Consider the following 12,053-nt stretch of genomic DNA (forward strand, 5'->3'; position numbering starts at 1 on the left):
CCAAAATCACTAGAGATGGTGACTGCAGCCATGAAATTAAAAGACACTTACTCCTTAGAAGAAAAGTTATGACCAACCTAGATAGCATATTCAAAAGCAGAGGCATTACTTTGCTAACAAAGGTCCGTCTAGTCAAGGCTATGGTTTTTCCAGTGGTCATGTATGGATGTGAGAGTTGGACTGTGAAGAAAGCTGAGTGCTGAAGAATTGATGCTTTTGAACTGTGGTGTTGGAGAAGACCCTTGAGAGTCCCTTGGACTGCAAGGAGATCCAACCAGTCCATTCTGAAGGAGATCAGCCCTGGGTGTTCTTTGGAAGGAATGATGCTAAAGCTGAAACTCCAGTACTTTGGCCACCTCATGAGAAGAGTTGACTCATTGGAAAAGACTCTGATGCTGGGAGGGATTGGGGGCAGGAGGAGAATGGGATGACAGAGGATGAGATGGCCGGATGGCATCCTCGACTGGATGGACGTGAGTTTGAGTGAACTCCGGGAGATGGTGATGGACCAGGGAGGCCTGGCGTGCTGCGATTCATGGGGTCACAAAGAGTTGGACACGACTGAGTGACTGAACTGAACTGAACTGAACTGAATCATTTTTAAATTCCTAAAATGTATAGGACAAATTCAAACAGAAATAATAACCTCTATATGATGTTTCTTCCTTTAAAAATCCATTTTCAGGTATGAACAGATATTTCAAAATTATCTGACTTAATATGTTTGACAAATGTAAACATGTCTGAAAGAGTCTATTCTAAATACCTGAGGAACACATCAGCATTTTACCATAGATCTATGTCCCCTGTAATTCATAATGATCTTTTTAATGAATGGGCAATTTATATTTAATTCTAAGTCAAACTATAAATAAAATCTTTGACTCTTTTCTACTGCTTAAATGAAGCAATATAATTTGTTATAAAAAAGTAATGCTGAACTTTTGTTGCCCAAGTAAATATGGCCAGTTAATTCATATTTAATTTGAGAGTGATATGTGAAATTCATTAAAGTAACCATAAACTCTTTCAATGAGCAGAGTAATCCTCAGTGAGCCTTACCAGGTTCCCAACTGACAGCACACTGCTAAACTGCTCCGTCATGGGATAGTGCTCCATGGCCATGAAGAGGGTGTTTAAGACAATGCAGATGGTGATGGCCAGGTCAACAAAAGGGTCCATCACAACCAGGTTGACAACATGTTTCACCTTTAACCATGGCTTACAGCAGTCCCAAATCAAACACATGTTAGCAAATTTATACCAGCACGGTGGGCATTTCTGTCTGGATTCTTCAAGTTCTGGAAGAAAACAGAATACTTATGAAAACTGCTTCCTCCCTTTCAAGAAGCCTTTGGTTTAAATTGAAAGTGACTCTTAAAAAATTCTGAAGTTGTTAAAAGGCATTATAGGTTAATTTGATGGTTGAGCAGGAAAGCAGTGATAGACTAGCTGTCATAAAAAATGTGGAAGGGCTAGTAAACTTTACAAATGTATCTTAGTTAAAAATGGTTTCCAAGATTCTATCTATAACATTAAACTATCTGATAATTATCTTCAAGGCTATCATAAATTAATGGGTAGGACTTGTGTTGAGTATACTTAAACGTCATCTATGTTCCAGATAGAGCACTTATATTATGAAAGACTGTCTCTCAGGAGAAGTCTTTAAAACCTTTATTAGTCATGATGAATTTCAGTTTCCTGGATTAGATGTGTTTTTTTGCGGTATTTTAATGAAAGAGTTTTGTCAGTATCACCGATCTTAAAAGTTTCTGGTTAAACCTAATTTGATATAGTATTATATATTAAACTTAGCAAGACTCTTTTTCCTCCACATTTCTTGATTTAACTGGATGACACAAAAGAAGAGGAAATATCCACCCTAAGAAAGTGAGATCCTCGCTGTTTCACAAAATGTGACTGATGCACTACTGGTAAAATGCAAGAGGATCTTAGATGGAACATATGTATAATCAATAAATTTTCATGAAATGCATTTATTTTAATGTGTTAAAATAACAATCACACCAAACCTATGATAAAAGATTTCATATAAAAACACATTTACTTAAGAAAATAGTATAATGATTTCAAAAAAGAATTTCAACTAAATAATAGGAGAGAAAAGACAGAAATGCACAGATCTTTAAGGTGATGCTCAAAATACATAAAAAGTAAATATTTGCAAAGAATTTGGGAGAACTAGAAAGTGGGAAATTATCTACTATTTTTCTTTGGTATATTTATCTCAATCAGTTATTGAGTGAGAAAAGGATGCAGTTGTTGTTTTCTGCCAATATTACACTCTGTCACTTGCTCAGCCAAATGTGAGACCTGGTTAGCACTATAATTGAGGAAAAAATTCTTTGTTCATCAATAGCATAACTGACTCTGGTTGGTCAATTTAGTATTCTTACTGTGGCAACTGTAATATCTCTCCAAATCTGGGACAGTTTACTAGGAATTAAACTTTTTAAGGGAATTCATACAATGGACAAACACTACCATAGGTAGTGGTTTTTGCTTTGCTGATAAACATTTACTACTAATTTTATAAAGTTTGTTACTTCACTAAAGTAAATTAATTTCCTGATTATTCTTCACAGAATTTCATTAGAAGCAGATTCTTCAATTGTGTCCTTAGATACTGAAATACTTTAGGTACCCAATTTATTTCCATTTCTCTTAATATGTAATTTTCTAAACAATAAAGAATTGTTAAGTTGTAAATCAGAAGAAAACGTATAGTTTTTATGTGTTGTTTTATAGATGCTTTTAAGACTCCCAAATAAACTCATATTTATACTGAAGATAAAAGGACAATATCATTTACAGTAAATAACTAAAGAGAACTGAAAAAAATCTCGTTCCTTATGTACAGTCAGCATAAGTATTTTTTAAAATGCTACTTGCAGTTTAGTAGATAAAGAGAAGCAAACGGAAAAAAATAAGAGAAAAGGTCAAAAGGGAAAACACAGCCAGTGTTGCTCATCTTGACACCAGGAAGAAGTGGAGCCGAGTTGTTAAGTTCTAAAATAAAATCATTCAATTATTCATGCCAAAAAGAAAAAAGAATTATTACACTTTGAAACAAAACAAAGCACTCAGGAGAGAACTACAGCCACGTCTCCATCATCCTGGGTGGGTTATCCACACTGAGACGCATTTATAGCTCAGTTTATGTCTTTCTGGCTTCCCTCAATTCCCCAGTGCTTCCTCCTCACCTCCCACCAGTCCTCCCAAAGATGTGCCCAGGAAATATTTCCATGTGGTTTTTGCATTTTAAAAACCTGAAAAGGAAACAATTCATTTCTGTGTGTCTCCTACAGTGTCATTAAGTAGGAGCCTATTCATTACCCTGGACAATGGAAATTGAGCTGTAGTTCAAAAGAAGGAAAACAAAAGCTGTCAGCATGGGTCAACAAGCCTGGTTGAAAAAAGCAAAGGTGAACTAAAACACGATTAGACTTAGAAGAAAGGATCCCCAAATAAACAGATTATGTCAACCTAAGACACTTTTCCACCATTATCAGGAACCAAAAAGGACTATATTAAAGACACTTCTAGTTGCCTGTGTGCACTATGTAGCTAACAACCAGCCTTGATTAATGCCAGATTCAAAGTGGTTAGATACAACTGAATAAAGAAAAGTATGCTTTGCATTCTATGCAACCAATGAAAAATAGAATGAAAACTCAGCCATGTTCTTCGCAAAAAGATCAAGCTAAAAGCTCTGCAGATATTAAAGCCAAACACTCAGTCTCCTGCTTCCTAAGTTACTCTTATCTCTAGGACATCATTTCACTCTAAGCAATTCCATGAGACACATATTCATGGAGGGCGATATGGGAACGTGTGCGTTCATTTTTAACTCTGTATCTTAGTGGATAAGTTCAATTTTGTGGTGGTGGCTTGATGTTTTTAAGTAACTTCTTAGGTTAATTCAAACTTAATGCCATCAGTAGTGCAAATTAGTGTTAATTAAGACTTACCCTGTCTCCTTCTCTACTTCTTGCTTTAGGGAGCAGACATGCTGCTGACATCGGTAGCAGAACCACTGGCAGCTTCCTCTCAGTGGTTTTGCTATGGCAAGGAGCAGAAGACCAGAGAATCTTCAAAAGATTTACCTGGAGGGACAGGGAGGAGCAAGCTACTGGCAGCTGGGGGGGAAGAGGGAGTGCAAGCTAACGCAGGCGAGGTTGGGGAAGAACGTACTGAGTTTAATATCCCATAGGAATCAGTGAAAAGATTTCTGATACTGCATTAGGACATTACGAATGTTGGGACTGTAGTAACTGACATGGCTGTGATATATATGGCCATCTACATTGTGAGATTTTCCTGGCTATGACTCTCAGGTTTTGGGTACTGATATTAAATATCATGGGATCTTTGCATTCAGACTGGAAAATAATTATTCCAATAATCTATACAGTATTAAGAGAAACTGGAACTAACAGAGAAACACGCGCACATGCTTGTGTTCTCTCTTTCTCATTCTCCATCTTTCTTTTTCCTTCCACACATCTACACACACACACACACACACACACACACACACACTTGGGAGGGGAAGGAAAGGGAGGGTTATAAAGTGAAAGAGAGAGAAGGGCAAAGGAGAGCAGGGAGGATGATAGAATACATTTTATATGAAAGTATTTTCCAAGGTGAAGTTGATAGCTGATGTTTGAATTCATTAACAGCACAGAGAGGCATAAACATGTGCATTAACAAAACAATGATAAAGCAATCAATAATACTAGTTATTGACTGCCTTCTACATGCCAGGAACATAGGTGTTTTATGGATGAGGTCTTATTTAGTCTTTACAACAGTGTTATTCTAAACATCATTATCAATACTTTACTGATGAACTACAGAGCCACATATAGACACAGAGCCAATAACCGATCACAAATCAAGCTGTCCCCAAATTCTTTATTTTGGAATTATAACATCCAGACCTCTTAACAATATATTAATTACTCATATATAATCAGGAACTAAAGAGAAAGCTGAGATATTATTAAACTCTGATCAGAGAGAGAGGCAAAAGTAGTTTTACAAAATTTTGAAAACTTGGCTTCAAAGTAGTTAATATTAAACCCTAATTTCCATTTTTTTTCATTTATACTTCTGGTTAAATCAAATGAGCTTATAGCTAGAGTCTCAAGCAGTTAATACAATTCAACTGTGTTAGCATCACTATAAAAATAAACATTTATTGTTACATTCCTTTTAATGTCATGCACATGACAAACGTCAACAGTTTAGGAACTTAATCTACCAAGGTTATATTCCAGGTATACCTTGAGTTTGCAGTAGCTTCCTGGAGGCTAAATGTAAAAATCTATATGAGACAACAAAATCCATGTATTGCATGTAGATTTTACTTTTACTTAGTAAAAGGAATAATAATATTGTGGTATCAATTCAGGAAGAATTTAACTCTTAGAATTTATGAAAGTTTTTATCACCATTACCAAAGCACCACCAAGTAACTGTGCTGTAAGACTTCTGACATACCTTCCATGGTGTTGGTCAAAATACTAGCCATACTCATTGCTCTTTGCCTTGCTGTAGGATCTTCCAAAAGATCCATGGAAACATGATAAGAACTGGACCGTCTCTTTCTTATTTCTGTTTCAGTAGTTGTGCCCTAAAAAAAAAATTTCATATGAAATAACTATTATTTTTAAAGGGCAGCAAAACCCAAAGTGTTCCCACAATAGGTGTTATTTAGCTAAATATTCACTGTGCTTTGTCAGATGTAAACAGCTCACTAAGGCATTGCTAGAATCATTATTCTTGGGAAGGGTTTGAAAGCCCATCATATTCTCAGAATTCAGGGATGCCTGGGTTTGTGATCAAGATGGACTTTTCTAATTCCTCCATCTTGGGGCTTTGGGCTGGAGGGATCCTGCTTCAGGATAGAACATTTTAGCATTTTAGTCAATCCTATCTAGAGCTTCAAACTGAAACATATTACTCCTTGATTTACTCACATGTTATTAGATCCTTATATATATTCATGTGGTTTAATGAACGAAAAGAACTTTACGGGTTTCCCTAATATGCATCAGTAGTAGCTCTCCGAAAGTGTGAATTCCATGTTAAAATGCTTCTGTTCATTATGGACAGGTACAGATACAGGGCTGCACATATGATTTTGTATAGAGCAGATGGGACGAGATGACCTTTAAGCACCCCCACTTTTTTACCTTCACACTTTGCCTTCCCCTGATGAGGCTAAATATTTTCAATTCTAAGAGACAACTTTTTTTATTTAAAAAGTTTTTTTCAGAGAGGAGTTACTTTTTTCTCATGAATTTTACTTTCCTTTCATGGTAAAATTAATTTTAGGGTGACCTAAATGAATGTTCATCCTCATTAATGACAGTCCTATTAATGGAGTGGAAATTCTGCTTTTGACTATGTATGTATTAGAGGTAACAAGGTTAATAAAATAATGTTAATTACTGATAGCACAATAAAGTAGGTGAGCAGTACTCATATTGCTATATAAATAAGGAAAATCCTCAGAGGAATAAAAGTGACTTCTTTATTATTAGCACTCAGACTTGCATTAGAAATGCTTGAGTCTTGCCCCGTTTTTCTCCTTTGATCACTAACTTCATTGTTTGAACTCCTGAAGTAGGAATACATTTCTGCCCATATTGAAATTCTGGTGAGTTTTTTTTGGAATAGAAAAGAATCAATTCATTATATCATTGCTAAAAATCAAAGATCCCCCATTATTATGTCTTGCCTTAAATTAGAGTTTCAATGCCAAGGATGGGTTCTCTTTTAAGTGTAAGATAAAGTTATAAAATTTAGTTAATTATTAGTTAATTATTAAGAACGCAACATCCTATTAATGTTGCATCAGAACTGAAAACATTTTGCCTCATCAGAGAAAGTCAAAGTTTGGAGGAAAAAAATGGGGTCACTTAAAGGCCATCTGGTCCCTTCTGCTCTATACAAAATCATGTATGTTATCCGATATTTGTCTAATTTTTAGTGCTAGATTTCAAACTCTGTAATGATACTACCAAGGAAATTATTTCTTAAATTAAATTGCTTCAATTGAATTAATGTGAAAATGCAGGATATTGTGTGCTCTGGAAGGTAGCATTTGCCCACAGCTGTTTATTTTCTGTTGTTTCTCTCTGCAGTCTTGCAAAGCCACAGCTTTGGTCTGCCTCTGCAGCTCCTGCTATACCATGCTGCAGTGCCCTGCCTCACAGCACTTGATTGCAACACTGAAGGACGGACACCAGGCAGCAGGAAACAGATACTAAACTAGGCTTTGTTTAAACTGCCCAAATTTACCTTCAGAGATTTATTCCACCCTCTGTGATAGGACAGGAGTGATAATTACTGATAAACACTAAATATTTTCTGATGGACTGAAATTCTCTTGCATTTATGTAAAGAAGTTGTAGATTTATTTTTGTGTTCCCAATTAGCATTTATCAAGATCAGAAATACTCATACTTCATTATGTATAAGAACCATGTGGGATGCTTGTCAAGAAAGAAGAAATCACTGATTCCTGGCCTTTTGGTCTGGGTCTGAGTAAATCTGAGTGGGCCCAAAAGTCTTCATTTCTTTCTTTAAACCACTTTTGTGAAGTATTATCAACATGTAAAAAGCTATGTATACTTCACGCTCACAACTTGATGAGTTTAAGGATAAGTATATAGCTGTGAACCATCACCATTATCAGTTCATAAACATTTCCATCACCTTCCAGTTTCCTTTCACTGCTTTATCATTGTTGCTGTTGCTATTTGGGTTGAGAAGACAGCATAAGATCTATCTTCTTAGCAAATTTTAAGTTTACAATTCAGTATTCGTAGCTCTAGGCACTATGCCATACAGTAGATCTCCAGAACTTATTTATCTTGCATAACTGAAACGCTGGACCCTTTGATTATCAAACTCAGAGAAGCAGAGGAGAATGGTGGCTGCCAGGGGTGGAGGGAGGGGGAAATGAAGAATCTCCATTTTAAGAAGTATCCCAGGGAATTCTGAGGCAAGTAGTCTGATGACAAAATATATTTTGAGAAACATTGGGTAAAAATGAAAATGTTTGTTTCCTTAATCATCTCTTCTTTTCCATTTAAGAAAATTTAAAGAAAATTAATGGGAGGTAATATTGCAATATGGATAGAATGTAGGTTCAGCAGCCAGCATATATAGGGTCAAATCCTAGTTCCATCATGCACAGGCTTCAGTTTCCTCTCTGTAAAATGGAGGTAATATTAATAACTATGATAAAGCATTATTGCGAGGACTAAATGAATTAATACAAGTAAAGTGTTCTGGACACTGTCTGATACATAGTTAGGCATGATTATTTTTTAAGAGAAGTTGATATTCCTTTTGCATTTTTCCAGATTTTTTCACAATAAAGTTCTATTTTTATTCATGATTTGATTTGATTCTAGGATACTTGAATATTTCTCTGGGAGAAGTGGTGGGGAGAGGCCAGGCAAAAAAAAGTAAAGATGATCAATGGCTATTTCTATAATCCAAGGTAAGAAGTTCTTCTATTTGGTGACTGAAAGCTGACTCCATATTATTTTAATGTGACTGACACAGCTTATCCAACCATAATGAGTAAAATTTGGCAAAAAAAAAAAAATCATACAAAGAAGACTTAATATGATTTGGTAAACTATAAAGTACAACCAAATTGCTAGAATTTTTTATACTGGCAAATGAAATCTTAAATCTTATTTAATTCCAAAGTTAAAAAGCACTTATGTTTTACAAAGGAAATGTCAATAATATATCCCAGTGTCTTGTATTTAATGAAACTAAATTCCACTAAGTTCTGTATGCATGATTTCTGGCCATTATGTTTATTAAAAAACTCAGGACAGTAATATAAAAATTGAAATCTGCTCTAACAGTTATAACACATGACTTTACCAGGCACTTCGAGTGGCTCCTTTACCATATAAATGTACGATGGTCATTTGATTGGGTGCTAAAATGTTATAGCACCTTGACCTGCCAAGAGGAAGAACATTGCATTGCAGAATTTAGATACATTTAGTAATACTATCTACTTCAAGTGTAAGTATCAAGTTCTTCTTTTAAAGGATTAGAAATAACAAGATGCTTAAGATGGGTATTTATATCATTTCTTGCATTTATTTTGCTTATATTAATTACAAATAATGCATGATCAATTGTTGCTATATTTTTGGCAAGTTTGACACTGTAGTAATAATGATGGAGGACTTCTCATTATAGTCTATGAGATTCAACCTATTTTTTAATTCATTTGTAGAAAAGTCTGAAAGGAACAATTTGACAAAGTAAGTTCATAACTTGACTGAACTGACCCTTGGCCTTTGAAGAGTAGACTCACTAAAACTCATAAAGGTGGAAATAGAAAACCATTCCTGCCTGCGCCAGCCACACCTCCCTTCCCAACAGCTGCAGGTTTCACTGGTCTCACCTCTGGTAGGAGCTGCCCAGCAGGAGATGTGAGGGCAGAAGGGCCCCCAACCAGGGAGACCACTCCGTTGCAGTCCACAGCGCTGTGCATCTTCCCGTTCATGGGCAGAATGGGGAGCACCCTGGAGGCACGGCTGGCCTGGCTGACGTTGCTGTGGCGCCGCTCCCCATGTCTGTGCGGCACAAACAGAGAGTCTCTTCTGCTGTCATTGTCCTCAAAGGTGCTGTGCTCATCATCCGCAAAATCATTCTCAGAGCCAATATCCTTGGCTCGGCCTCTGAAGCTGAAAAGGCTCGCCCTACTGTTGCGTCTTGGAGAGAACAGGGAGCCACGGATGCTCAATAAAGACTATCAACAACAAGGAAGGATACAAAAACAGATGAACAGCATTAAGTGTTCTGGAAAATATGAGCCAGGACTCATCATTTCATAGTGCTGACTTACCTAAGATAAGGCATTGGATGGGTGTGATCAAGGGCTTGTATGGTAACTGCTGGTGGCATTCTGGAACTTTGTCCTGGGTTCAGCTCTTTTCTTTTGCTTTTCCTGTTTCTTCCTTCCTTCATTTACATCTTCTGAGATCTGATTTTCTGTCATTTTCTTCTACTTTACCCATGACTTCAGAGAGTCAGAAATATCCCTGAAGACTGTTTATCATTTCTGGCACTCAGAACTGAAATCTTTACTAAACTCTTCTCTAGAAACTATTCTTATTTAACAATCCAATGGAGAACAATCAAGTACACACCTACATTTAGTTCCTTTGAAGTCAAAACTCCACCAGTTAAGAGTGCACTAGTGACCACAGGACCACACCCCAATGCAGATCTCACCACAGAGAAAAATGGAATCAATCTTGCTAGTAGGTCTATTTAATTATAGTAACAAGGAGCAATTTCTCCCCTTCCCCCTGCATATTTTATAACAGTCCTCATAAATAATTTAAACAAATCAAACTGAAAGACCAAACTGAAAGACTGTATGATTCATTCCCTGATTTTCACTCTTTTGTCTGTCTCAAGAAATCTGAAGAGCACCATATTTACAAAAACCTGGTTTTCACTAAGTGTCTGGTCACAATCATTTGACAATTTTCTAGATGGCTACAATGTCACTGGCGTCATTCATTTTACTTTGATTCTCAAGCACAGTAGCATTGAGCACAATGAATCATATGCTGTTTACTATTGCTGCTGCTGCTGCAACTTCACTCTAGGGAGCACTTGTTTCTGCTTCTCCAACATACATTTGTCCTTTGTCTGTTGACAGTACCCTGATTATCTTCAAGAAATGCTCTCTGGCAAGACCATGATCCAGGTCTAGCCAATGAGTGTATTTCATGCCTCTGGCCAGGGAGACGGGTTTAAAAGTAGGTAGGGGACTCTGAATGGTCCACTGACAGTCACCAATTTCTTTTGCAACTGAAAGGGGTGCATTTTTTATTGAGGTTGCTAAAAACCACTGACTATAAGTTTGGAGCCATGGCAGGCATCTTATCACCATATTGGAGAAATCTGTAGATGTGGAGAGATACTTCGCCTTAGTAACATGTTTTGAGCCCTTGAGTCTAGTGTGCCTAAAGCTACTCATTGGTATTATTTTCATGATCTAATTCTCTTTTTTGCTTAAGATGGCTTAAGTTGGATTCCTATGATTATGAATAGAATACCAACTCATCATTTAAACATTACTAGTTTCATCTTTTTATCACCAAAGGATTTAAAGCTAACTAAAATTATCATTGTGCACCTATATATATTTTACATTACCTGACTAATAAGTATTCATTTAATTTTATTTTTAGCTAAAGAATGATTTTCTCAGTGACACCTATGAACATCTATAAAATGTCTGTAATCTTTAAATATTATCTTATATGATCTTAGTCATTATTTACAGAAAGAAACACATCTAAGAATACTGATCTACTCTCCCAGAAGAACTTATTTCTTCTTTTCTTATACTCATGCTTTTTCATCCTATTATCAACTTCATTAGTAAGATAATTCATTTCCTTTATTATTTCCATATGAACATTTTTAAAACCTCTCCTACACTATACAGTTTCTTTCATGTCTCCTTTCTCTATTCACAAGGGACTTTGAATTAGATATAAGGATATAATATCTACAGAATTTGTGACCTACTGGTTATCATTTCCTCAGAAAGAAAGCCAGACAATAAATGCTTGACAATAGGAAATAAAGTAGAAATTACGTATATGTACCACTCTTAGTAACAGTTTATATTTTTATAGTACAAGAACTGCCCTCAATTAGTCCCAGTAGATGGTTTGGAGAGAAATAAGTTATAAAATTAGACACGATGTTTCTCAAAGTTCAAAGGTGTATGTGGCAACTATATGAAAAATTATTGTTCTCCATGTGTTAGCCTCAACTTCCACTGCTTATATTAATTACATAAATCTATAGCAATAAATATGCAGGTCAGGAAGCAACAGTTAGAACTGGACATGGAACAACAGACTGGTTCCAAATAGGAAAAGGAGTACATCAAGGCTGTATATTGTCACCCTGCTTATTTAACTTCTATGCAGAGTACATCATGAGAAATA

General features: G+C 36.0%; 1 protein-coding gene across 5 annotated transcripts in view; it reads right to left on the reverse strand.

The window, feature by feature from the left end:
- The window catches only part of SCN2A (sodium channel, voltage-gated, type II, alpha subunit), a 140,200-nt gene that overhangs the window by 45,856 nt on the left and 82,291 nt on the right, over positions 1-12,053 (reverse strand). For 3 of the 5 annotated variants that reach the window (XM_010858948.1, XM_010858949.1, XM_010858950.1), the window contains 3 exons: positions 9,479-9,826; positions 5,530-5,662; positions 1,063-1,301 (listed from right to left, as the gene is read on the reverse strand). In XM_010858948.1, the coding sequence (XP_010857250.1) occupies positions 1,063-1,301; positions 5,530-5,662; positions 9,479-9,826 (720 nt within the window). The remainder of the gene's footprint in view (positions 1-1,062; positions 1,302-5,529; positions 5,663-9,478; positions 9,827-12,053) is intronic. The other 2 variants (XM_010858951.1, XM_010858952.1) reach the window with 1 other exon arrangement.

This window comes from Bison bison, unplaced genomic scaffold (genome assembly GCF_000754665.1).
Source record: "Bison bison bison isolate TAMUID 2011002044 unplaced genomic scaffold, Bison_UMD1.0 scf7180017864452, whole genome shotgun sequence".
Lineage (NCBI taxonomy): Eukaryota > Metazoa > Chordata > Mammalia > Artiodactyla > Bovidae > Bison > Bison bison.